Source organism: Rousettus aegyptiacus, unplaced genomic scaffold (genome assembly GCF_014176215.1).
Source record: "Rousettus aegyptiacus isolate mRouAeg1 unplaced genomic scaffold, mRouAeg1.p scaffold_m13_p_5, whole genome shotgun sequence".
Taxonomy (NCBI): domain Eukaryota; kingdom Metazoa; phylum Chordata; class Mammalia; order Chiroptera; family Pteropodidae; genus Rousettus; species Rousettus aegyptiacus.
Genome location: NW_023416308.1, coordinates 6,062,564 through 6,090,301, shown reverse-complemented (window position 1 = coordinate 6,090,301; position 27,738 = coordinate 6,062,564). Strand labels below are relative to the sequence as shown.

At 41.7% G+C, this 27,738-nt stretch overlaps 1 protein-coding gene and 1 pseudogene across 10 annotated transcripts in view; both read left to right on the top strand.

The window, feature by feature from the left end:
- Nucleotides 1–27,738, top strand: part of HECTD4 (HECT domain E3 ubiquitin protein ligase 4) — a 155,854-nt gene that overhangs the window by 88,518 nt on the left and 39,598 nt on the right. For 9 of the 10 annotated variants that reach the window (XM_016149755.2, XM_036221527.1, XM_036221524.1 and 6 more), the window contains 24 exons: nt 129–362; nt 1,609–1,801; nt 1,998–2,102; nt 2,695–2,783; nt 3,137–3,312; nt 4,980–5,115; nt 5,232–5,373; nt 5,480–5,646; nt 7,969–8,115; nt 8,780–8,964; nt 10,646–10,799; nt 11,704–11,984; nt 12,156–12,345; nt 13,525–13,606; nt 14,602–14,804; nt 15,446–15,581; nt 16,398–16,580; nt 17,055–17,219; nt 17,613–17,782; nt 18,699–18,814; nt 24,908–25,011; nt 26,874–27,035; nt 27,147–27,295; nt 27,529–27,608. In XM_016149755.2, coding sequence (XP_016005241.1) covers nt 129–362; nt 1,609–1,801; nt 1,998–2,102; nt 2,695–2,783; nt 3,137–3,312; nt 4,980–5,115; nt 5,232–5,373; nt 5,480–5,646; nt 7,969–8,115; nt 8,780–8,964; nt 10,646–10,799; nt 11,704–11,984; nt 12,156–12,345; nt 13,525–13,606; nt 14,602–14,804; nt 15,446–15,581; nt 16,398–16,580; nt 17,055–17,219; nt 17,613–17,782; nt 18,699–18,814; nt 24,908–25,011; nt 26,874–27,035; nt 27,147–27,295; nt 27,529–27,608 — 3,749 coding nt within the window. Of the gene's footprint in view, nt 1–128; nt 363–1,608; nt 1,802–1,997; nt 2,103–2,694; nt 2,784–3,136; nt 3,313–4,979; nt 5,116–5,231; nt 5,374–5,479; nt 5,647–7,968; nt 8,116–8,779; nt 8,965–10,645; nt 10,800–11,703; nt 12,346–13,524; nt 13,607–14,601; nt 14,805–15,445; nt 15,582–16,397; nt 16,581–17,054; nt 17,220–17,612; nt 17,783–18,698; nt 18,815–24,907; nt 25,012–26,873; nt 27,036–27,146; nt 27,296–27,528; nt 27,609–27,738 lie in introns of all 10 variants that reach the window. The other variant, XM_016149744.2, reaches the window with a different exon arrangement.
- On the top strand, nt 964–1,082 carry LOC118603346 (annotated as a pseudogene).

The window sequence follows — 27,738 nt, the reverse complement described above, 5'->3', positions numbered from 1 at the left end:
CTGGAGAAGGTTTGATGAATAAATACTTAACGCATAATGTGATCCTTCGTATGTTTGATTTTTCTGCACACTTTAAGTAGCTTCCCAGATAGAAGAGGAAACGAGGAACCTCTTTTCTGTCTATCCAGGTGCCAGTGGCAGGTGGAGGCCAATGGCGTGATCTCCCCGGCCCTGACTCCAAGCCCGTCTCCACTGCCTCTGACTATCGAGGAAGACAGAGAATTCACCTACCCCTCCGACGTCCTTGTGCCTCCAGTTGGAAACTACTTTGACCTGCCCCGGATCAGGCTGCCTCCAGGAATCATGATAAAGCTCAGGGAAATCTCTGGGCGTGCTAGACCTCAGTTTAGGCCAAGTATAAAGTATGTTGCTATAGAGCACTTTTCCCAATGAAAAAAGTGCTTAAACAATTCAAAGGGGCTATATTTCTTCTCATAGTCTAGCAGATGAACCTCAAATTTTACGTTTACTTAATGACTTAACCAAGTGTTGAGGGGAGTACCCCCAGGGGGTATTCCGGGTCAGTTCGTCTCACAACGTGGGGCTCCAGTCAGCATTGTCAGCATCACCTGGGGACTCGTTCGTTCTTGGGCCCATTTCACACCTCCTGAATCGAAACCTCTGAGTCTGGGGCCCAGTAATCTGTGTTTTGACAGTTTTTCCTTTTGATTCTGATACATGCTACAGTTTGGCAAGCTCTTGGTTTTTCCCAGTTGGTTTGACCTTCTAGCAGTCATCAGCTCTGGTTTCTGTAGAGTCTAGAGACATTTCTTTATTTTCGATACCTAGAGAGATGGCAAGGAGTCTTCAGTCTGGAACGTGACGTATTACAGTTTACAAGTGTCTTTGTGGTGGTCTTGCTTAAAGTCTATTTTGCAGGCCTCTGCTCTGCCTTCTGAGGCAACATTAGACATATCAGAGAGAAAAGTGTAAAGAACAGGTGAAATTTAAAATGAAAAAATAGTCTACGGCTATGCTACCCTGAACAAGCCTGATCTCGTCTGATCTTGGAAGCTAAGCAGGGTTGGGCCTGGTTAGTATTTGGATGGGAGACCACCTAGGAAGACTGGGTGCTGTAGGCTTAAAAAATAAGAGATTGTAAGCTGACAAGGTCCTTGCAATCTGTGAAGTCAACCAAGGGTTGCCTCACCTAAAAAAAAAAAAAATTATTTAAAAAATTAAAAATATATGAAAAATACAGAAGCACCATTGTTTTCAGTCCACATCCATATGCACGACGTTCCACAAGCCATGAACCACATAAAATTAATTGACAGATAAATGGCGCCAAAGACTTTTTTTTAGCCTTAGACCTATTCCAGCTGTAATATGACTATAGCTTCAACTATACAAATCATAGGAAATGAAGCGTCTTGAATTTTCAGGTTTATCAGCCAATGTTAGGTGTTTATCAGTTAAATGTATATAATTATTGCCAACTTGATAGGAAAGCCACCATATAATATTTGTGCCTCTTTATTGTCATAAAGCACATGTGGTGAATATTTAATATATTTAAATCAAAGCCTATGTTCTTCAACTATAAATTACAATATTAGTTAGTTGAGGGCGTGGCTCATACCTGACTTGTTTCCATTGTAACCACAGAGATGTAATTCAGCCAGATGTGATGGAAGAAATGGTGGTATCATGCGTTATTAAGCACTTGAACTTGGTTGATGCACTGCAGTCCCTAATAAATTTCCAGTATCAAGAAGAACATGCCGAGGAATATGATTTGTTGTGTAAAATTATGGGGGAGACCTTTAAGAAACTCAATGCCATGGAGAGACAGCTGCAGGTAAGCGAAAGCTGATACGCGAAGATTTCTCTTATAACTGTTGGAAATCATTTCTTTCCTAGAAATTTAATGACGTTTAAAAGTGATCTGAATTTTTAAAAAATTATTAGAACTGAAATTTCTGAATTTCTGGATTATACTTGTTTTAATTTTGCATCTATTTTCACATTGTTTTATATTTTAATGTATCTGTTAGAGTGTTGCAGAATTAGAACAAAAATGGCAGAGTGAGGTTGATGATGCCATGCAGGGGAAACTGGAGAACAACATGCCTTTCTTCTATGATTACCATTTTAATGAGGTGAGCAAGTTGTATGATTTGTCACTGGGACATCACTGTTGATAGTGCAAAGGTATATACCGTGTGTGTGTGTGTGTGTGTGTGTGTGTGTGGACTCTGGATGAAATGTCCCTTCTTAAAATGTTACACACCCCAAAATATAGCCATTCTTTAAAAGGGTTAAGTAAAGTTGATCAACAAATTTCTCATTAAGTTATTTTTTGACTAATAGTTTTATAAATTTCTCATTAATACAATACAGATTTCTCATTAAGTTGTTTTTCGACTAATAGTTTTATAAAGAAATACAAATTTCTCACTAAGTTGTTTTTTGACTAATAGTGTTATAAAGAAGTTACCATTATCAGTTTTTGCTTTCAAGCCTTAACAAATAAAAGGCCGAGTTGCAAGCACTGAAGAAATCCCCAGAAAATGGTCAATACCATTTTTAATCATCGAAATATCAAATAACTCACAAATGTGCTCTGGCATAGAAATAAGGCTCAAAGGAGGTGGTTTTCCCCTGAAATTTTCTATTCCTTTTAACGTGTATAGTAACACTCAGTTTTCGCAGATCCTGCATATCATCTTTTCTCGATTTTTCCTTCTTCAGAACAAAATGAAAGAACTAGAACTTCTGTGTTCAATGAAGGAAGTCTCCTTTGATGGAAACGACCTTGAAAACATGGTCTTGTCACTGAGGTTAGTGATGTTATTAACTAAAGCTGATTTATTACCTTGATGCTCACAACAAAATCTGAAGATCTAGTTTCTAAACAGATGTTTTTAAAAAGTGTGTGCATTCACTGAATATTGTAGAGTTGGGACTCATTTGATAATTTGGAAATTTTGATTTTAACCTTCAGAAGTTAGCATCCAGGCATTCGAAACTGGGCCAAAAGAACTAAAACTAAGATGGGGAACGGGGAGGTGAGCCGTATTCATCAGGGGACTTTTGCTTGATTTCCCCCGTCTTCTCACATCCTTTGTCATTAAAAAACTTTGGTTTTGGTAAACTAGAGAACGACTAAATGCACATCAGCCTTTCTTTATAGGGAGAAGTTCCTACAAGAAGTGAATTCTCTTATTCAGAAACCCTTGCACCCACTGGCTAAAACGAAGACATTAGTGAAGAGCTTAATGAACCGAGCGGAGCTCTTGCTGCACGTGACCATTGCGGCCCAGTCCGGCCTCACCAGGAGCATCTCGGGGACCCCTGCAGAAACACCGGGTACTGCTCAAAGCTGGCCCTGCACAGGCTCGCCACACTAGTTTGTTCATAACATATACATCAGCTACTTAAAAAAAAAAAAATCACTCTCTGTAATCTCAGAAAGGATGAACAAGGAAATTTTGACATTTTTTATTTGGCCATTTGCTTTTTCCAGCCAAGAATTGCTTTTCATTGAATCCATGTGGCGTTTTGTGAGTTAGCTGAGCATCAGTGGAACTTGCCTGCCTCGTTCCGTTTTTCTTGGGAGCACCCAAGGAGCCCAATGACATGTATTTTTATTATTCGATGCCTCTTGTTTTTAGTCAGTTTGTTAGCTTCATAGTAACATATATAATTAAATAGTCAACATTGGGGATCTTGTAATGCATCGTATTTCTCTCTTTACTTGAAGCCAAGTTTGCATTTCATCTTTAGTAATTAGGTGGAGCCTTCTGGCATGAATGCCCACTACTAATTTTTTTCCTGATCACCTTTTAATTGTTAACTTGAAAGCACATTTCTCAGGGACATTGATGAGTCTTTTTACTAAGTCCGATCCACACCACCAGGCATAGCCCATAATAATGTGTTAGTCTTCCCCTGAGGGAACAAGTTGAATAAACTTATTCTTAAATGAAAGATTCCAAGCTATCTAGCCCATTGCCTGATGGACGCTGTCGAGCAAGTGAACGCATTAGCACCCCAGCTGATCACCAGGGCTCCTCCAACCCAGGGGAGAAGTCTAGGCTAACTCCAGGTTTCTGACCCTGCCTTAGGCTGCCACTCCCTGCGAACATCAGGGGAAGTGTGCCAGGTGAGTGGCGTGATCATGCGCCGGAATGGTCTGCTACACCACATCCCTGGCCACCTGAGCCCTTGGTAAAGTAAAGGTCCCATAAAAGACGTAACCACTCACTAAGGCTAGGGATGCTCTCCAAAAGGCTCTTGGTATCAGAGATGATGAACCAATGGTTTCCTCAGAGAGAACATCATCTTCAGAAATCTTGTTTTTAGATTGAAGCTGTCTAACATTCTTAAGACAGATTCAAAATGACCTCTACTTTCTTAATGTGTTTTTTTCTTAGCCGATCTTTACATGCAGTTTTGTCTTTTTCCATTGAAGTGTTATTTTATAGACCAACTATTTCCCTGGGTAGGATTAAGGAGTATAGGAAAGGGCTGGTTGTATTCTAGCTCAAGCATGATATTTACTCATACCAAAAATGATCAAAACAGAGGTGTCACCAAATGGCAGTAGGTCAGCTAAATAAATGTAGGATTAAAGGGGAAACAAAGGCCATCTCTGAAAAAAAAAAAAGGATCTGGATTTATTTGAACTAAGTTTTTGCTTCCAGAAATCGCTTTCTCTGTACTTTCTTGCTTTTTAGAATGCCCGTATTAAAGTGAACATTGACAGGTTACGAAATTAAATGAATTTTCAGCCTTTCTTTGGAAATCCGATTCGATAAAAGATTTTAGTTTTTCAATCTAAGGTAATTTTTAACCTAATATCTAGATTTAAAAAAATTGGCCTAAAAAACCCATCAGTTTTCTTTGCCAGCTGGTTCTGTGGCTGAACTGCCATAGAAAGCAGAGAGACTGTTAGACTGTGCATGTTTCGCTCGCCGCTGCCCTTCCAAGTGGAGTAGCGGGTATGTCAACCCTTTTGTTCCTTTCCGTTCTAGCTTGTAAGTCAGCGTCCGAGACAAAGGTGATCTCTCATGCTGTGAGGCAGCCTGTTTTCCTTCGCAGCATGTCGGCTCCTTCTGACCTGGAAATGATTGGTGATGAAGATCTGGAATTTACCAGAGCAAATCAGAGGTACATGGCTCATGGCCCGGCTTGGATGCCCACGTGCGGCGGGATGCTCTTCATTAAAACACCCTCCGCGAGGGTCTCTCGTTTTGTGGCTCAAACGCCGTTTTTGTTTTCCATAGGCGGCGCCATGTGACCAGCCACCGCAGCAGCTCCTTTACGCTCCTGCAGTCGTTGGCCATCGAGGACAGCAGGGACAAGCCCACCTACAGCGTCCTGCTGGGGCAGCTGTTTGCTTTCATCGGCACCAACCCTGACCAAGCTGTATGTCACGTTTTGCCGCCTACAGATAGATGAATAGCACCTCACGGCACAGGGGGCCTGTGACGGTTAGCGGGAGTCAGGTGTGCTTCCTTCTCGTGCATTCCAGGTGTCCAGCAGCAGCTTCCTTTTGGCGGCACAGACGAGGTGGCGGCGGGGAAACACTCGCAAGCAGGCCCTGGTGCACATGCGCGAACTGCTGACGGCAGCCGTGCGAGTCGGCGGAGTGACGCATCTCGTGGGTCCGGTGACGATGGTCCTTCAGGGAGGACCCAGGTAAGTTGTTTCTGTCAGTCTACACTGCCCCGTCCGAATGGGCGAAGCCCTTCTCGAGATGATTCTTGGGGCCAGGTCTAGACAGTGGTATCTGCTAATGTTTTCCCCTAAAATATATTTTTATTTTTATAGAAGTATGCGATTTTGTGAAATTAAAAAAAAAAGTCACTGCATATAACAGAATGTCTTTTTATTCACCTTTTCCTCCTAAATTCTACTCTGTTCATTTAGAACTTATTGTATCGATCACACATATGTAAATATTTAATTCTCTTTGTACACATAAGTGGGTGTGATTTATTTTTTTTTACTTAATTCAGATTATATCCCTTACTGTAGTCTGAGTGGTTTTGCTCCAATTGTCTTGGCTTGCGCTCTCTCTCTCTTTCTCTCTCTCTTTCTCTCTCTCTTTCTCTCTCTCTTTCTTTCTTTTTTTCTCTCTCTCTCTCTTCATGTCTCTACAAACAGATCCGCTTTACAGTTTCTTCAGAACTTCAGGGACTCCATCGTAAGGGTGGCTGTATCATATTTAACTCTCCTCGATTGATGGATGCATAGGTTCATTCTTTCTTTCCTCTCTTTCTCTCCTTCCCTCTCTTCTCTCTTTCCTTCCTTTTGTCTTGTTTGTTCGTTTGTTTTTGCATTAATAATAGTGCTTCAGTCAACATCCTTACATCTATATTTTTATATACTTTTGTGCTTATTTTCACCAGGTCAGTTTCTGAAACCATAATTGTAGATCCTGACTTTGAAGAAGGTTTTGTAACATTTTTTGTGAGGAATTTTTTTGTACTAGTTTCCTGCTGGGATTCAAAGATCTTCGGAGAGAAAAAGACATTTCTCTCTCCAAGTCCTGGACCGGAACTGCTGGAGGCAGCTCGCGCCTCCTGGCAAGGCTCTGAGGAATTCCGGCCAGCAAGCAAAGGGCAGTGGCTGGAGGAAAACCTGTGAACTCAGAGCTAATGCGAATATCTTGAGCAATTTTGGTGTCAATCAGGAGAGGCCAGGTTATTCTTTGGAAACAATCAACTCCAAAGTCTCAGCAGCCTAAAAATCAAAATTTTAGTTTCTGCTCATGTCCATCGCAGGTCCTTCTTGGCTCATGGTCATCGCAAAGGGCCCAGAGTAGAGGAGGAGACTGTGATCTCAAAAGCTGTCAGTCCTCTTGCCAGAGCGCTGGCTCATCGGCCAGAGGAGTCACGTGCCCGCCCTATCCCAGCGTGCCCACAGGGCGTAGCGGGGAACGCGACCACCACAGCGCACGACTTCTCCTTCTCCGTAACACCAGCACCATTATTCTCTTTCCCCTTAATTACTAATGTCACATGTCAAACATTTGAAAAAATACAGAAAATCCCAAAGTGCAAACTAAAAATCACCTGTAAATGTAGTATCTTGAGATAAAACTCATTAACATTTTAGTGTATGCTGTCTTTATTCTTACCATAGATATCTCCTATATTTTTATTTATTTATTTATTTGTTTATTTGTTTGTTTATTTATTTAAGCACCTACAGCACCTGGTTTTCCTAGGTGGTCTCCCATCCAAGTACTTACTAACCAGGCCCGACCCTGCTTAGCTTCCAAGATAGATGAGATCGGGCATGTTTATCGCCTGTGTTTTTAGTAGTTGTATAGCATGGTATCATATTCCTGAACTTTTATTAAGCCAATTCCCCATTTTTAAACCTGAGGTTTTATTTATTGATTTTTGCTATTATAAACAATATATTGTTGCATATCTTTGTGGATTTCCAGTTCTCAACTAATAGTAATTGCTTTAGGATCTACCCTGAGTTGTGTTTTTACACTGGGAAAGACCTATCAACTAGAGTCTCATGCTCTGCTAATAACTGGAGTGTGAACTTAGAAAGGACACTTAGCTAATCTCTTTGGGCCTCGGTTTTTTCATTAGTACAATCGCATTTACAGTATTCAGTGCTGCAGGGGATACTGTAGATGTGTCTCAAATAAAAGGCTTCATTATTAAGTTTGGGAGATGTTGGGTACTGTTCTCTTACTCTCATGTGGACTTTGTAAAGTTCTGAATAGTCCCACAGCAGAGAGCGCTGCTTAACTTCGCCTAACCTGGGATTTCCCAGGCTTCGCTGCATGTGGGCATTGTCTTTGAGGCCCACTCAGAAATCCTGTCCAATGGTTTGTGGCCCTGCAGTTTGAGAAATACCAATGATCTCCGAGATCCCTTTAGTTCTGGATTCATCTAGATACTCTTGGATTTCTCAGAAGAAATACGCTCTCATGTTCACTATCACTGTCCTTGACGTCATTCAGGAAGCCTGAGTTCTGGTTCTGTTTCATAGAATTGAAGAGCTAACCTGTGGCGGGATGGTCGAGCAGGTCCAGGAAGCCTTTGGCGAGACCATGACCTCTGTTGTGTCCTTGTGTGCCCGTTACCCTATTGCATGTGCAAATAGCATCGGGCTCCTGTGCACCATTCCTTATACCAGGTAAGCCAGGGAGAGCTTTTTATTCATAAATTTTACTGTAATGTAGTCGATTAAGTATATTTATAATAAAAAAATTAGATTTTTTTGGTTATTCTTTGACATTATCATTCTGATTAAAAGAGCTTGCCTTTTGACACCTGAAGTTACTGTGTAAATTCTTTATCGTTGAGTTTCTACATGATCAAAAGTGTCTATTAGAGATTATTTTACATTGTCAGAATAGAGAGTTTTGAAGGAAAGTAAAAGCTCTCTAGGAAATTACTTACATATTTGGCAAAATTGTTTTGCTTGTGCACGTTTATTTCCTCTCCTACTCACTTGATTAATAATTTGAAGATATCAAGCACTCATAAAATCATTCTTTGAATCCCCTTGTGATAAAATATAATTTTTTTCTATTATGGTGCTCTTGAGTTGATTCCATCAGTTTTTACTTTGCCATTCTACGTGAAAAAAATCAGAACTTGAAGCTCCTTATTTATGAAAGAAATCGTCATTCTAAAAAAAATTCTGTGTTCAGTTATACATGGTAGTATCCTAAGCTGTAGACAAAGAGCTGTACTGACATGTTCTCTGTCCCTCTGATAATCTGAGTCTTAAGTGAGAGGTTCCTGAGGGCCGGTCAGTTACGTTGATTTCATACAATACTTTCCCCCTGGCCCAGGAGCGAAGAGAAGTGCCTGGTACGGAGCGGTCTTGTCCAGCTCATGGATCGACTGTGTAGCCTGAGCAGTCAGACGGAGTCCAGCTCCAGCGAGAAGCAAACCAAGAAGCAGAAGGTGGCCACCATGGCCTGGGCAGCCTTCCAGGTGCTCGCCAACCGCTGCGTCGAGTGGGAAAAGGAAGAAGGTAAGAAGCAGGATTCCTTTCTAGAACACAATGCTTTCTTCTGTCGATGTGTTTGTTTATTATTCGTGGTGGATGGGGGAAAGAGAGGCTATATTAAACTACATAGTCCGTGGAGTTTAATCAATGAGTGATTTCATGAGAGCCTCTTCACCAGCACAGTTCTATGTAAATGTATAGCTACACTGTGACGTTGAACAGTAGCCTAACTTAGAGGACGTGATACTGAGTGAAACAAACCAGACACAGAGACAAACACTGAGTGATCTCACTTAATGTGCGGGATTTTAAAACGCCGGACTCATAGACACAGAGCGGTTGCCAAGGGTCAGAGGAGGGAGAAATAGGGAGAGATTGGTCAAAGAGAGAAACTTTGAGTTATAAGATGAGGAAGTTCTGGGGATCTAATGTGCAGGATGGTGATTATAGTTACTTCGCTGTATACTTGAAAGTTGCTTAGAGAGTAAATCTTAAGTGTTCCCACCACACACACAAAGGGAAAGGTAACTACGTGAGGTGATGTGTTACCTAACTTGACATAGTCATTTCACAATGTAATGTGTATAAAATCACACCGTCCACCTTTTTAAAATTCGCATCATGTAATCGAAGTATATACAAGTTTTATTTGGCAATCATACCTCAATAAAGCTGGGGGGCGGAGAGCAGGAAGGACAACCATGTTGAAGGGGGTACAGTCACCCCAGGAAGCTGAGACGGTATCTTTTGTTTCCTTCTTGTCAGCTTTGCTAAGTCTCCAAGTAAATGTTTTTACGAAATAGTTTCTCAGTTGCATTTTCAAGGTGCCATTTCTCAGTTATTTTTTTGTTACCAATTCAATTTGAAAAGTAAATCTCAAGGATAATTTCTCCATAATATCCCAGGTCTGTATACTATATATCTTGTTTATTTATCTGTTTGTTTATTCACTATGCATTTTATTGTCTTAATAGACAGGCATAAGATGAATAAGGCGTTGTTCTTCCTCTTAAGATGCATGGTCCAATGGGGGGAATAGATCAATGGACAAGTAATTACAGTGTGATCAGTGTCATGATCAAGGTGCATACGAAGTACTGTGGGACCGTAGAGGTTTCTTCAGACTAGTCGTGCTTGGGACCAGGCAAAGCCTCCCAAAGAAGGTGACATGTCAGTTATTCTTGGAGGATAAGGAAGGATTCCAGGCAGAATAAACAGTGTGTGTACACGGAGAATATGAGGGATTACCAAGAGAACACGGGGGATTCAGGAAACGGCAAATAGTTTTTGTGGCTTTCACAAAAGATGCTTGGCGGGTGGGGAGCTCACACTATGGTGAAAATAGGAGGATCCAAAAACTCTTTTATTGTGTTTGAGAAGAGGTAGGGTGCGAGTTAGAAATTAAGATGTTTTCATCACTGTAAAATGGAGATTCTTCCCTGTCAATCATAGTACGTTCTTTGGTTTTATAAGGATTAACTCGGTTTTAATTAAGAATGATGCCTTTCCCCAACATGGAGCCATTTTTCGGGTTACTTTTACCGTTTTTATGTGCAGACGTTATCTGACGAGGAGATGCTAATGGGATTGGCTAATGAAATACTGAGCGAGTTAAAGAAAAATTGTGCAAGGGGAGGGCTCGTCACACCTGCAGACTCGCCTGGCTCCCTTGGGTTTTCACCAGGCTTTTTCTTTAACTCTGAAGGCGGCTCCACAGAGGCTGTGCACTCAGGCCTGGCCCGTCAGGTGTCCAGCCTTCTCACTAACCATCTGGCCCGAGCCACCGAGTGCTGTGGCAACCAGGCTGCTGGCAATGATGCTCTCCAGGACGTCCTGAGTCTCCTCAATGACCTCTCAAGGTATGCAGGGTCAGCCAGGGCTGCGGGAGAGGTGGCTTTCCTCTTGAAAGACTGGGGTGCCTTTGGGTAATGGTTTTCATTTGACAAATCTAAATCGTTGGGCTGTTCCAACATGTTTCTGCCTCAAGAAAAATGATAGAGAAGGAAGTTACTGAAAAATAGTGTTCAATTCCAAATGTAAGGATTATTTAGGTGAATATCTACATCATAAAATATCATTTGCTTTAACACTTTACTTGTAACATCTGCCAGCCTTTCAAGTCATTATATCTGGATTCAGTATCCAAAAATTCTTACCCTCATTATAGCAAGATTAAAGAATAATCAGGACCTAAACTTAACTCACTTTCTCGTGCCGTGTCTTTGATAAAAGATATTCTGTGGAGGTTTAAAAGCATCATGTGTGAGCCACGAGGCGCACGAAAGCTTGTCCACATAAGGCTGCTTGTTATGTGGTTTCTGCTGGCCGCTGCGCCTTCTTCTCGGTGAAATGTGACACGTTCGGGCAGGTCCCCGACTGGTGAGGCCTGCGCGGCACTGTGTGACACCTGTGGTCTGGAAGCCCTCCTTAGAAAGGGGTTCAAGGCTGACCTGTCAGGCCCCTGGTTGGGTTTCTGGGTCTCGGTGCTTAGTGAATCAGCTGAGCCACAGGATCTCAATGAAGTAAGCGTCGGGGATCAGAAAATATTCAAACATCTTTCTTTTTAAGTATTGGTCAATTGTGAGCTTTCATCAGATATTTACAAAATCCTCTGACTTCTCCTTCATGGAAACGTGGTGCCAAATCCATGTCCCCTTGTGAATCTGAAGTCATTGGCTCGTTTAACCTCATATAGGGAACCATTGCTTCTGCATGTCTGTAGATCAGCATTACCAGCGTCATGTACCTTTTCTTCTTTTCCAGGAGTCACATCGGGAAAGCCATCCTGAGCCAGCCAGCTTGTGTGTCCAAACTCCTCTCCCTGCTGCTTGACCAGCGGCCGTCGCCGAAGCTGGTCCTCATCATTCTCCAGCTGTGCCGGGCGGCGCTCCCGCTGATGAGCGTAGAGGACTGTGGGAACGTGGAGCTCCCACCGTGGAGCTATTCCGTCCCCTCCCTCAACAGCGAGCAGGAGGACCCCAGCGACCCAGCGTCCAAGATCGCCTCGCTGCTCTTAGCAAAGCTGGCAGATTACGTGGTCCCAGGTGAGCAGCTTTTGGACAGGAGAGTGGCACTAAGGTGCCCACTTCCTGGGGATAGTCAGACTCATAAGAGAGACAAGGGAGAAGGGACAGAGGGCGAGAGGGGGAGGAGGGAGTCCAAAGCCAGTTCTTTTCCTACCCAAACAACATGGCAGCTTTTCTGTTTGCTTAAAGGATGTCAGACGGTTCTTTCTCCAACTGCTTCCGAACCTGACACCACGTTGACAAAAACCAGTCCCAAGAATTCCTTAAAAGGAGATAAGGATCCTGGAGAAGAGAGCGAAGCAGTAGATGGCAAGCTCTCTATCTTTATCCACAAGCGGGAAGATCAGTCATCCCATGAAGTTCTCCAGCCGTTACTAAGGTGACGATGATTGTATCAGCTACATGTCAGCAAGCACTAACTATGTTCGCAGGCACTGTGCTGAGTAAGCCGCTTACACAATTCAACTGTCTGAGCCCCCCCAGCAATCCTAAGGCGTCATCACTGTCACTCCCCATCCCTGTCACAGGGCCGAGCTGAAACGCAGACACAGGCCTCTCCAGTCACGGCTCCTCCACCACTCAGAGCGAACGCCCCGTTGAGAGTGTTCTGTTTGTGTTTGGTGGAGAGTCTGTAGCGTAACTTGACTTGGAGAAGGAACGATGCAAACAGTGTTACTGGCGTTCTTTAGCCATCAGTAAATTCAGGGATACCGTGGACTGTGAGGTGGAGAAATAAAAGAAACTTTTTTAAAGCTTTAGTTCATTGAAGTAAGAATGGTATGATTGCTCAGGTGTAAGGAAGTAAAAATAGGGAATTATTGTCCAATGATTACAGACCTACGGGGCCCTGTTAGTGGGATCCGGGACAATGGGAAGGCCTGCCACAGAACACAAGGGACTTTAGAGCAGGCGTTTATGTCTTAGATGAAAGAGTCCTCTGTGCAAACAAATGGTTTGGTGATGGCGTCATCCTCATAATGGGGTCCCTTGTCTGCCATCAAGGCAACCAGAAGCACTCATGGGCTACTGGCATGCTCCAAGGAGGGTCAGGGCAGGTCAATGCTCAGATGAAGAAATCTCCAAGAAACATTCTTGGGCACTGCGAAACGTCATGGTACAAATTTGGTGGCAGAGGAAGCTGAGTTATTAGAAAGGAAGATCCGGTCGTTCACACCAGGGCATCAGATCCATGCTGTGGTTAAGGTCCCCTCGCTGAGATCTAGATCACTTACCGAGTTCCTTGTGTGCCCAGCCCCCCTTTATTATAGGTGTCAACTCTCAATTTTGTTCAGTTCTTTAGTTTGTACACCATTTTCATGTAGGTTTTTAATTATCATTGAACTCTAAGAACAGCTGTTGTTTTGATCCCTAGAACTGCTATAATTAAGCAGTAATAAATCATTTCCCTTTTGGAAAAATTGAGCCTTACTGTGGATTTTAAAAGCCTGTAACAGCGTGTAATGGTGGCCTGACCATTGCTGGGTTGCCTCACGGCGTGCAGCCCCCACCTCTGACTGTGCCTGGAAGAGCCTTGCCTCTCTCTGCCTTCCCATTTTAGTAGCTCAGAAGGACGGCCCTTCCGACTCGGTACTGGTGCCAACATGGAGAAGGTCGTGAAAATGGATCGAGACATGACCAAGGTAAGCCCAATACGGAGAAAGCTGCTCTGACAAGACCCATGATTGAAGAACATTTGCCATGAGTCAGATTTTCACGAGAATTTTTTTTTTTTTAGTTAATTCAAGTCCCCACAGAGAGGCAGGGTAAGAAATTGGAGAGTCAGTGGCTCAACTAAGGCCATTTTCAGGAAAACTAATCAAATCAATTTGTCATCAGTAGTAAAATATAAAAGAGAACTCTTGGTTTTGACTTAAAATTTTTTTTTCTTAGCTCTGTTAGAAAAGTTTTACAGCCTAAAAATACTTTAAAAGTGATAATAGGTGAAAGTCAGTGGAAAGAATAGGTAATAAAGATAAATAGCCCATCAAAACGTAAAGATATGCCCAGGCTCACAAATTACGCAGTATGTAAACAAAGGATAGGAATAAAAACAACAGTAATATGTCATTTTTTACGTGTCAGGCAGATAAAGTTAAAGACGGATGATACCCATTATTGTCAAGGCGAGGGTAGAGGCGTTCTCGAGTAGCCAGAGACAACCATGTTCTTCAAAGTTCTGTCTGTAAACAACAAAATAGGACCTGTGTACTCATAAACAGGAGGGCAAAGAAATTATTATGCCAATTTTACTTCAATTTAAAAACAATTTTGAATCATTTTTTAAAAATTGTTATATTCATATATGACATACTATACAACTATAAAAAAAGAGCTCAATCTGTATGTGCCGATACAGAAACACATTCATGATCTTTTGATAACTGATAAGATAAATGGAAAAACTATGTGTATAGTGTGATTCATGATTATGTGCGTCATAATTTGCATTGCAAAAATCTAGAGGATTAACAATTATCTGGAGGACATGGACGTTTATGGAAATTTCACTTCTTATATATAATATTTGAATTTTTAAAAACGAGCCCGGATTGCTCTGGGGGTGGGGAGGACAGGTTTATGACAGCACTGAGAAGAGCGAGATGAATACCGGGCATGTCTCCAAACCGCCCTCCAGGGGGGCTGCTGCGAAGTGATCACGGAAGAGGCTGCAGCCGCTCTGCGAAAGGCGACCAAGTGGGCACAGTCGGGCCTCATCGTCAGCGTCGGGCCGCCGGTAGAATCAGTCAACCCGGAGACTGTGAGTGGACTGTCCACAGGTGACAAAAAGAAAACCGCCCAAACCTCCATTTGCAGAGAGAGGAACTCTGACCTCGCGAGGTAAAACCTTTCACAGGGCAGAACCTGTCTACACGCTTCTCAGATTCACTTCGTGATGGGTGGGTTTGTTTTCAGGGTTTTGATTTTTGTCCCTCGGTTGACCTGCCGGAAATGAGGACTGAGGGCTTAAGATACCTGTCTGAGGTGGTAGTGGATGAATAGGGAGGTGCTCCCGGCCGAGTGGACATCCGAAGCCAGAGGATTGTTTTTCTGAGAAGGCCACTGCCAGCAACACCAGCTATAGATTTTTCGAGTATTAGTGAACTCTGGTCTTGCTGTCTTCGTCCGAATGATATTGCCCCCCAACTCTCTGCATACATAAGCTTTCTAAGAGTGGGAAGGATGAGCTAGCGTTGCCCTGGGAAGATGTTCTGTGCTTGCGACCAAGGCTCCAGGCAGCGCATCCTTTGTCCGTCCTGCTGGCTTATGCAAGTTTGAGGATTCTTTAGTTACCAGAAATAATATGAAAGGAGCAGTTTCTTCCTAATGATAATTTAGCTTCTCTTTTTCTTGGTCAACAAAAATCTACTTTTTCTTGTAAAAACAGAGAATGTTTCCATCTGAGGCTAATCCTAAAAGCCACTTGTCTGCATTCTTTACCATCACGGGGCGCTGACAGTTTTTCCTGTTGACACTTGCAGGACCGACCCCGTCAGACCCTTCATCAGTGGGCACGTGGCCAACAGCATGGCCGCGGAGGTGATCGCCTTGCTTCATAGCTTGCTAATGGCACCCGAATCAAATGCCGCTCAGATATGGACCACAACAGCAGAAAAGGTTGGTACAGTGTTAACTGCTTAGCAGAGGAAGCAAGAAGGAAGTTAGTGGTCTTTGAATCACCCCCAGCAGGGGACCTTTTAGTAGAGAGACTTCTCAAACTGGCCGGTTGAACTCGTTAATTTTCCCCTGGAATTTGCTTTGACTTAGTAGTTTCAACTCTGTTCACCTACGTCTCCCATTGCTGCCAATTCTAATTTTGCAGAAGATAGAACAGTATTCTCAGGGAAAGAACCACATCCCTGTCTCTCCTCCTTGCCTGTGTTTGGCTGGTACCAACATTAGGAAATCACGCAGTCTTGGTTTAGTGGCTTCATTAAGGGTGCTTACCAAGCCCCAAGGAAGCCCCTGTGTGAGTTACACTTCCTGAGCGCTCTGTCAATAATTACATTATTACAAACAATAGTCCAGTTTCCCAAAAGCTAGAGATCCGTAATCAATCCCCCTTTCTGAACATAATCATTCTGCAAGCGAGCTCTTCATACTGTGTCCCAAAGGTAATTGGGCATTGAGATACAGGCGGTATGCTGCGATGGTTTTCCTTCGGATAAATGTTTGCTTTACTTTGGGGGTGTTATTAACATGTGTTTGATTCTCCCACATTTTGTGTATTTCCAGTTCTGTCCAATTACCTAAGGTAAATATGGCAGTGATGATATCTAAAAGATCTCTCATCCCTCTGTATCTGGAGTTCCTTCAGTTCATGCGATGTGGACATTGTCGTAGACCCTTCATCCCCCTTAGTACTTCATTCTCCTTAGTGTCAAAATGGCCAAAGCTTTTGCTCCCCCTCCATGGGCTGCTGCTTGTGTTTAGGTTCTGTCTCGTGCGCTGATGTATATTCCACAATTGGGAAAATATGCGGAAAGCATTCTGGAAAATGGAAGCAGTAGTGGCAGAAAACTTGCCAAACTTCAGAGAATCGCCCGCCAGGCGGTCGCCGCACTGTGCGCACTTGGAGGCTTCAAAGAGACAATCAAGATCGGGTCCGAGGTTCAGGTAACCAGCCACTAGCTCCCTAGGCTATCGCTTTCCTCCTGTACATAAGCATCTGTTGATTAACCATCTAAAACAAGTCTCATCTACTCAGTTGGACAAAAATCCTTATTCCTTCAAGCTAAAAAAAGCAATCTGAGAAACTCACGATTTCCAATCCCCACCATGTGGCAGATTATTCAGATATTAGAACAGTACCATATAGTGTTAACCATAATATTTGTGTCCTGTGGTGTCATTAATATTGACAATATTTTAGAACTGAAACTTTGAAATTAAATCATATCGTGATCACATTGACGTAAGGTTTTAGGGCCTATTTTAACTCATGTTCAGGGCTCGGTTTCTGCATTATAATAAACTATTACTGTAATGCTGATAACGCCAGCCGTGAATGTATTCTTCCCACTTGTCACGTCAGGTCGTCGCTTACACCGTCAGAGCTGGTAGATGGTACTAATCCACCTGTGTCTCTAGGTTTTAGGTAGAGGAATATCAGGAAGCATCGGAGTAGTCGCTTCTATCAATGAACAGGAAGGTATAGCTACAGTCAGATTCCCACCCGTAGACTGTAGAAAGACTTCGCAAGCATCAGACACATTGACTATTCCATTGTCTAGACTTTGTGTTCCGAGATCAGAGGTAAGGTGATTTTTAAATGCATCATAAAATGTCACTGCAAATGTGGTAACCGTACTGTAATGAATAATACGCCCGTGCTCAGTGCAGAAGCACAAATGCTTGGTTATCTGAAATTTTACTTGTGATGTGTATTTGTATACTGGAGGTGATTATTTAATGGTAACATCTGCGTGAAAACTTCTACTTAGATGACAAAATTCAGTTCTTTGGCTGGAAATATTCCATTATGTATTGTATTCTTAATTGCTATGGTCTAGTTTGCAATTTTCTGTATGGTGATATATTTTTTTTTAACTGAAAATTTGAGCATTAACTCCAGATAATAATAACACCCTCATTTCTTATAAACTAACTACTCGAATTTAACTTTTTGCCATGCCCCCCCACCATCAGGCATTGCCTCTTCATAAACTGTCCATAACTGAGAAGGTAGTGCAGGCAGTCCAGTCCATGTTGCTTCCTCAGGAGGGAAGTCTCTCTATTCACACCTCACTTCCTGCAACAGGAGATGGGTCAGCTCCTGTGATGGCAGTCGTTCGGCTCCTGGCTGAAATCAGAACAAGGTGAGCACCCTGCAAAGGTCCCCTAACGTCTGATGTGGCGCAGGCCGCAGAGGCAGCGGCCCTCGGGGGTCTCAGTGGGGTCAGAGCATGAAGTCCATGCCTAACTGAGCAACAGAAACCGTTCTCTTGTGCTGTGTTTACTGACATTTTGGTTGCATGTCCCAATTCCTGCATTTTGAGATAAAATTTAGCTGTTCTCCTAAGAAAATAATCAAAATGCGGTGTATGGAATGCATACACAAGGCTCCGGTGATTTGCTTCGTTAAAAGAACTTGGCTCTGTCACAGGAATTCCTCTGTCGCTTTGCCCTTTTAAAATGGTTCAGGCCACCTTAGTACATATCTGGTGCATCACTGTCCAAACTGATTACGAGGAAACAGGGGAATACTCCCAGGCGTTGATGTTGGAAAGAAGAACAGCCTTTTCCCACATATGTGGTTATTTACCATTTAACAGTAGTGACGAGGTTCTCTTTTGGTAATGGGACTTCTCAGAACGTTCTCGTGTGTGTTTTTTAATCTGGTGAGGGAATCAGAAAAATACGGATTTTCCAGGCATTTGGATTCCCCTTGTTCCCGGCTCACCGATATTGCCCCTGGAGCACATTTTGGCTTTACGAGACAGTGCAATGCCGGTACCTCCTCCGGCACTTCGTGTCTCCATGTAGTGGAGGTGCCAACCATTTTTCCCCATTCAGATCATCCACACAGTGCCCATAGTCACTATTTGGGAAAGGAGAAATTATGTATTTCCAAACCAATCCAGCTCAGGGAAAAAAAAAAAAAGCAAGAGGAAGGGGGAGTTTGAACCTTGTCGTAAATTAGGGGACAAAATTGATGGAAATGTTTTTCACAGTTGACTTTTTAGAGAATGAACATTGATGACATTGAAATATTGTAAATCTTTTAACATTAAGAGCGTGCCTGGTCATGGCCCAGCTTTTGGAAGACAGCTCATTTTGCGAAGAATTCATACAACAGTGTCCAGCGGCCGTGGAGGTTCTTAACCTGGTAGCCCAGGAATGCAGCGCCGGTGAGTACCTGTCGCTTCCTTCCCGCCTCCGCCAACCCGGCTCCGTCACGACATTTACAGCTCCATCAGGGAACGTCAGCAGTTCTCATACACACACGTCCAACAGCTGAGCTCCACAGGTACTTAGCACGACTCACTTGCATCCCTGATCTCGAAATGGAAATAAATAGCTTTCAGTATGTACCAAGCGGAAAATCAGCATTTTTCAGTTTAATTTTAGGACTATGTCAGAGCGTTTTTTTTTTTTTTTTCCTCCGTTCAGATTAATTCATTGCCTTTATTTCCCTATTAGAACTATTTATGAGCTGTCCTTACGGCTGCAGGTACTCTGACTACTGTCACTGGCTACATTTAAATTCAAAGTCAAGAGTTTGCACTAACGTCTGTCCTCTGTGTGTGTGTTTATGAAAAAGTTTAAACAAATATAAAAATAGACTAGTATAATGAACCCTCATGTTTCCATCATCCAATTTCAGCAATTATCAACTCATAGCCAATCCTGTTTTATCAATGCTATACCCTCCTGGGTTATTTTAAAGCAAATTTTTAGATTTTATTTTATCCATAGATATTTTAGTATGTGTCTCTAAAAAATAAGGACTAAAAAAGAAAAAATACCGCAATACCATTATCACATCTAAAAATTTAATAGTTATTCTTTAATATTATTAAATAGCTAGTCAGCGTTCAACTTTCTCCTTTTCTTATAAAGTCATACTTGTTTTTACATATGTTTATTTGAGTCAAGGTCCAAATAAAGTTTATACGTTGTAATTCATTGCTATGTCTTTTAAATTTCTTTTAAAATACAAATTACATTCAGTATCTTTTTTCCCTTGCAGTTTATTTGTTGAACTATTTCCCACAGTCTGGAGTTTGCTGATTATATCCCTGTGGTGTTACTTAATAGGTCCTGTAGTCTTCAGATTTCCTGTAAATTGGTAGCTGGCCTGGGTATTTTTAAGTGAAAATTTATTCTTTGTCCCCAGGGATATGATTGGAACCTAAATGAAATAGTTCACAATTAGAATAGCATTCCTCCAATGTTCTAGTGCTAGCATTTTCATAAACTATAATGAAGAAATTATCTTTAACTTCCTTAATGGTTTTATGCTCTTGTTATTATCCATATTATTTACTTATTTCTCATGCCATTTGCTTTTACAGTAACTATAATCTTGTTTCTGTCCTGAAATTTTTGTCCTTTTCCAAGTGGTAGTGGTTATTGTTGGTTTGCTTTTGCTTTTTTATTTGTCTTCATTCTATATCTGTTTTACTTCTCAAATCTCCTTTCTCTAATAAGCATAGTGTTGCGGAGCCAGTGACCATTAGTAAATCTCGAAAAGACCCTAAGAAGACCCATAGAAAAATGGCAGAAGAAAAGGAGTTTGCTAGACTTCTCCAGTGAAGTTACTTGTGACTAAACTTTTGCCCATCACTTAGCTGTGTGCCTGTGAGAGGGCCTTAGTTCCCCGCCTCTGCTTTCCAATATTCTTGGCTTAGGTTGTATTTAAGATATTTTGGACTATTTTTAGCAAGTATATAACTTGCCAAATTAATCATTTTTTTATAGGACTCTTTCTGAGTATCCTTCTGTTATACATTTTATCAAATAAGGAGACCTAAATGTGTGAAATTAACTGTGGTACTTAATGTACAGGCTAGAAATTATAGTAGTTTAGAGCAGTGATCTCAAATGGTTTTAATAATAACCCACCCTACCTTCTTTTTCCTAGTGTAAAAGAACTCTGTGGTAACAAAGAATTAGAAAAAAACGTGTGGGAAGTACTTAGTAATTGCTACAAAAGAGAAGACTGCAGGCTTATACACATGGGTTAATATTCTAAAACAGTGTCCTATGTCACGTTTAACAGTCCTTAATGTAACTCACTTATTAGGTTTCCAGAAAGAGCTTTGAGGTTGAAGGTAAAATATAAAGTCAGCAACTTTATATAAAGTTGCTGACTTTATATTTTACCTGTGAAAAACAAACCAAAAACCCCTGCATGTGGGTTACTTTGCAACACAGCTTGCGTTCTGATAGCCTATGAGGGAGTCGCAGACCATGCTTTAGAAGACATGACGTTTCATAAATAAGACTCGACGTGGTAGGTAGAGGAGAAAGTTCTTTGATTTTTTCTTTTTAATGTGTTAATATTTTTATTTTGTATATGAAAATGTTATAAAGTTTACAGACAATATATTGATTCTTTAAAATAAAAAAAAAATTCAATGGATTTTTCTGGTATTTTACTTCATCTGGAATGAATTAAGCAGCTCGTTCGGCCATTTCAGTGTTAACTCACTCATCTAGATTTTCTAGCTTCTACGGTCCAGGGAAAAGAGTATTTAATTCCATTTGGTCTAGAAAGAGCGCTTACAGCACTTTTCCCATGAAGAAATATTCCTGAGATGTTAACTTGATCACTTAGTTGAAATAACATAAGAAACAGATTTGAAACTGAAGAAAGGCGTTGAAACAAACAAAAAGTGTTCTCAGTTTTATTCTTATACTCTCACAGAAGCCAGAATCCCTCAAGTTCAACTGTTTCCTCTTCTCCCTAAATAACACATTCTCTGAGCAAGAGGTTAAGCTCCTAAGAGTCCCAGGGAAGCACATTTAAAATGCTTTTCAAGCTCTACCGAGGAGTCAAAAGGTGGGCCCGGACTATCGTGACACAGGAGGACCCCGGACCTCACCTGAGGAAACAGCTTTGCCCTGACCCACCTTCATCTGCCTTTCATGCTTCCATGGCTTCTGCTGTGGACGGTCCTTCCCCTGAGATCCAGGCCTGGGGGCTGTTTCTCTTAGAAAGAAAGACGCCCAGACTTATAAAGATACCAATTTTAAAAGCGTAGCCATTATTTACTCTTGAATCAGCTTTCCTCTCTATCTTCCCTGTTTTAGGTGATACTCAGATGATTTTTGATGCTTAGATACTGAGTCAGATATGAATCCGGCTCTCTGTCCTTGCCGTATCTAATTCTTCCTTTGAAATGCTCCTGAAATTTATCCTTTTCAGCCCATTTCCACTATTAACTTGTTAAGTCGCATACTTTTTATCTCCTGTTTAGACGTCTGCATTATTCTCCACATCCGTCCTTCTTGCACCTTGTCTGTTCACGCTGTCATCAGTTACTTTCCTGAAGCCCCATTGGAGTGGCTGATAGTCAAAGGCGTGGAGCTGTCACCGAGAGGCTGGCTTTCCTGAGTGTAGTTGCTACTGTGACATTGCCATGTATGGATTAGGATGCGCTTACCGCAGTTACTCGTTACTCTGGCCAAAGTACAATCTGTCTTTTCTTTCTTGAATTTGAACTGTGGGAGCTTTTTATTCTCACGCTGGAGTCTGTAAGTTGTCCTCTTTCATGAGGCCTGCCTCGCGGCAAATATGCCTCAGCTCCGCCATATTAGCCCCTGCCTCCTTCCTTCTCCCTAAGACTTGCTGTTCCCTTGCTGTTTGGTACAATTCCACCTGTCCGCATTGAAACAGCTCCATGACACTCGCTACTGGTTGGTTGTAAGGACATTGTTGCAGATGGTATTCGTGATCTCATCTGGTATTCTGTGTAGAAGATCTCGGAATAATTTTTTTAAGTTATTTTAACAAAAATAATTGCAAAGTGTTTATCAAAAATAGCTAGGCTCTTTACAACTGGTTAACGCACACATATGTAATGGACTCCACGAGCCCTTAACTGAAGTTTCCCTCTTTGATTTGTCTGTTGGGAAGCACAGTTCTAGACTTGTGCCCTCCTGGATATAAACAGAGGACACCGGGCACACACCTCATGGCCTGACCTCATTCCTGCCTCCACTTGGACTTTCTCTGCCTCATCTTCCCTGTTGCCTTTAGTCCCCATCATTGGATCGTAGGTGTCTAGTTGTCTGTAGATATGGTACGTCAGTAAATCTTTCTTGCTAAACAAACTATCCCAAACAAACTCCGTGCTTTACTTTTGTTGGACTACATTTTGCTCCTCCTAAGACATCTTTTTTTAATTGAGGTATGCATGATTCACGTACCATACAATTTACCATTTTAAAGTGCATAATTCTGTGGGTTTCAGTATATGCAGAATTGTACAGCCTTCACCACCATCTAATTCCAAAACATTTCCACCTCCCTCCACTGCCAAAAAAGTTCCATATCCATGAAGCAATCAGTCATTCTCCACTAACCCCCCACCCCGGCAACCACGTCTCTCTCTCTGGATTTGCCTGTTCCGGGTATTTCGTGTAAATGGAATCTTACAGTATGTGGCCTTTTGTATCTTTTTTTTCACCTAGCACCATGTTTTCAGGGTTCATCCATGTTGCGGCAGATATTAGTAGTTCATTCCTTTTTATGGCTGAATGACATTCCATTTTATGGATAGACCACATTTTATTTATCCCTTGATCAATTTCTGAATGCTTGTGCTGTTTCTGCTTTTGGAGATTATGAATAATGCTACTATAAACATTCATTTACAAGTTTTTGTGTGGGCCTGTCTTTAATTGTGTCGGGTATATGTAGAAGTAGAATTATTGGGTCTTAACAGTATATTTTATTTTTGAGGAACTGCTTTCTTTTTTTCCCAAAGTGGCTACACCATTTTACATTCCCACTAGCAATGTACGAGAGCCCAGTTAATCCACATTCTAGCCAACTTTAGTATTGCCCGTCTTTTTGATTATAACTATCTCGTAGGCGTGAAGTGGTATCTCATCGTAACTAATAATGTTGAGCATCTTTTCCTGTATTTATTGGCCATTTGTGTATCTTCTTTGGAGAAATGTTTATTCGAATCCCTTGCCCATTTTTAATTGGGTTGCCTTGTTGAATTATAAAGAGATTATTATTTCTTTACATATTCTAGATATCCTCGTCCCTGGTGGATATGATTTATAAACATTTTCTTCCATTCTGTGGGTTGTCTTTTCACTTTCTCAAAAGCATACTTTGAAGCAAAAGTTTTTCATTATTACAAAGTCCAGTTTATCTAATTTTCTTTTATCGCTTGTGCTTTTAGTGTCATATCTAAGAAACCATTGCCTGGGAGCATTTGAGATCTTGCTCCCCGGCATACGTTGTCAGTTTGGCTCAAAGAAACTTTCATAAAAATTTTTAAAAAAGAAAAAAAGAAAAGAAACCATAGTCTAATCTAAAGTTATAAATATTTACACGTGTATTTTCTTCTAAGAGTTTTATAGTTTTAGCTATGCGTTTTCTTAGGTCTTTGATGCATTTTGAATTAATTTTTGTGTGTCATGAGAGGTGCCCCGAAACATCTGGCTCTTCACTATTCTGTTCTAGACTATTTTCCTAGTGCCAAGCCATCCAGAATCCCTTTCTTTTCTGGTTATTGAAATCCTATCTTTTCTAAGATCTAATTTAATGCTGTCCTCATTAAGCCTTTCTGGATCCTGGGATGAAGTCGTCATCACTCACTGCTCCTGTATTTGTGCTTTATATCATAATAACATACTATGTCACATCTATATCACATAAGAACATACTACAGCCTTGCACTATGGTTTTTATTGTATATATGTACACATGTATATGTCTTCTCTGTCCTTCCAGATTGGGGACTTCAGCTCATATATCTTTGTATTATTCTCTAACATCTAGCACTGCGCCTTGCTCATAGGAAATGATCAATAGGTATTAGACTTTTAAAAAATTGATTTAGATGATAAGAATAATAGCTTCGTTTATTAGGTGATAATAATAGCTTTCACATGAGTGTTTGCCTTGTGCAAGGGACTTGGCTAAAGCTTCTCCTTGAGTTGTTGCATCTCATTTTTACCACCGTGCGAGGCACAGGCACTCTTATTATCCCCGCATTGAGGGTGAGATCGTGGATGGTGAGTCATGGAGCTGGATTCTGAATCCAGGCAGCCCCACTCCAGAGCCCATGCGCTAGACCACGTTGCTGTGCTGCCGAGCGACGTGTGGCAGGCTAAGATGTCTGGGTGTTTGCTCTTTTGTAAGAATCTGAAGAATCTCCGTAAGCATCTTATTGCTTCGACCCTATCCCAGAAGAGTTGGAGCCCTCTCGGGGATGTAGGACTCGCTGACACGGATTCGATGTGTCCCCCTCCAGGAGAGCGACTGGCAGTCGTGGAGGTGCAGTGCGAACGGCTGCGGATGCTCTACCGGGACTGCGCTCGGCCCCCGCCGCCGCCGCTGCAGGCCGACCGGAGACAGGTGAGCCCTCTGCGGCGCGCCGCACCTGCCCGTCTGCAGTACGTGGCGTCAAGGGTGCCGAGTGGCACATTAATGATAATCAGAATGAGCAAAGCCACGTGGAGGTGTGTGCTCTGCACTGACATGCTGTCGTTTTTGAATAGGAAAGCACATTGATGGACAGTCTGAGTATTAAAAGAGCAGAGGAGCAGAACGCGTTAATTTCTAAATTTCTATATTATCAATAACAGAAAAAAATCTTTTTCAAAATTTTAGATCTGTAGTCCATCTCATAATAAGTATGTATATGGAGAGTGAATGAGAGAGTGATTAAAAACCCAAAGTGGCAAAATGTTAATAATTGGTATCCGTGACTGTTACTGGCAGCACTATTCATAATAGCCAAAAAGTGGAAACAACCTAAATGTCCATCAGCTGATGAATGGATGCATACGATGATGAGGCATATCCATTCAGTGGAGTAGTATTCAGCCTTAATAAGTAATGGCATAATAATAGATGCTACAATATGGATAAGCCGCAAAAGTATGCTAAGCGAAAGGAGCCAGCTAGAAGAGAACACGTATCATATGATTCCACTTATATGTAATGTCCAGGACAGGCAAATCCATAGACTCAGAGAGCAGACCGATGGTTGCCAGGGGCTGGGAGTAGAGAGGAATGGGGATTAACTACAATGTACAAGAGTTTCTTTTAAGGGAGACAGAAATGTTCTAGAATTAGATCATGATGGTGGTCGCGCGACTCTGTGACTATCCTAAAAAGCACTGAATTGTATACTTTAAATGGGCGAATTATACGCTATGTGAATTATATCTCAAAAATAACAGTGAATCTAGGTAGGATATAAAAATTGTGGTATTGCAGTTTTTCTCTAGGTTTGGCATTATTTCAAACTACAAAGTTAAAAATATATAAAAGAAGAAATGTCAACTGAAATCTCAGCATCTCCAGTTACCATTGTCAGCATATTAATGTGAAAAACCTATAATTTTTTTTTTTTAACAATAATGGATTTCACTGTCGTCATTGTTTTGCATCTAGCTTTTCCCCCTCTGTGGATGAGTACCTCTCCGTGTCAATCAGTAGAAACTTAATAGCCCAGCGTTTCCTTGTGCCTCGGTTTACTCAGGCTTTTATTGTTGCAGATCCACATTGTCTATCATTTTCGCTCTAACAGTGATCTTCCCATCTTCCAGGCTAATCTTTACATGCATCTTTCCTTTCTTTCTTTGGGATAAAAAAGTGATAGGTTTTTAAAAATATGCTTTTATCTGATAGAGAAACTTAAAATTTTATGATTAGATTTACTAAAAACTACAAACATAAAAAAATGAAGCAATTAACCTAAAAATGAAAAAAAGGGGAGATATAACCATATTATTCCTTTTTAGCTTTGAGTTGAATATTAAGTCATAGTAATACCAATTTTGATCACTGATTGAACTAAAGTTTGTCCTGTAACTACACTGGGACTATGGGGGGGGGTGAGGGCCTGTGTGTACATACTGTGTGTGAGGAGGAAATATGTGAGAATTAAAACCTCATTTGTCATAGTAGGAGATAAACGATGTCTTCATGGGATAGTAAAAGTAACATTATAAGCCTAGGAGAAATAGAGGTAATCAGAATGAACAGTTAAAAGAGGTAAGAGAGTAACTGTTTCTAGAGAGCAGGACTGGCCACGTGGAAGAAGACTGCCTTTTTTAAAATAAAGTTTCCTTTGGAAAAAAGTTATGCTTAAGAAAAAGATATACCTATGTTATAATACCACTAAACGACAACTATTTTTCTTCTTTGAGTGAGTAAAGGAAATCGTGTTTGCGGTTCCATTGAACGAGGGTTTTTTTTTCCCATTGTAGCCCAAAGAGATAACTTGGAGCCCCTCCAGAGTGTTCCCACCCGTCCGAGCCTGCATGTTCTCGTCACACCTTACTTCGGTCACCTTCCTGGCTGACCCCAGCGCTGGGGGCGGTCTGCCCCGGGGCACATTTATCTATGCCACCTCACCACTGCCAGTTCAGGTAAGAAATCCCTTGACACACTGGCTTTTGCTTCTTTCCTTCCAATTTGAAAGAAAAAGCAAGTTCAAGTTGAGCCCTCTGACCGTCTGCCCACTCCTGATGTTTCTTCAGGCCCCATCCTTTTACTGGGAAATTGAAATTGTTTCCTATGGAGATACTGATGACGACACTGGACCAATAGTTTCCTTTGGCTTCGCTACAGAAGCAGAGAAACGAGATGGGGCTTGGACTAATCCAGTGGGCACTTGTCTTTTCCATAAGTAAGTGGCTACTATCGCTGTTACTTAAAAAAAAAAAAAAAGTCATTGGTGTGGGTGTTTTAATACTAGAGTAATAGCATTATAATCGCTACCTCCCCAAAAATATATAAAATACTAGTTGGAAAGCTATTCATGTTTAGGTAAAGAACGTAGCTGAGAGCCCTCCGCCCGCTTCTAAACACCTGCGTGCTGGCCGAGTAGCCTCGTCTCTGACTCTGTCTGTCTGTCCCTAGCAATGGCCGCGCCGTGCACTACAATGGCTCCAGCTTATTACAGTGGAAGAGCGTTCGCCTAGACGTGACTCTCTCTCCTGGTGAGTGTGGGAGCGGGTGGGGGGCTCATTTTTACCCTCTGTATATCTGTTGTTCCCAGATTTTGGTCTAAGTAGGCCAACATTGAACCTAGCAAACTGGAAACGGGCAATTTGTCTTTCAGCGAAAACC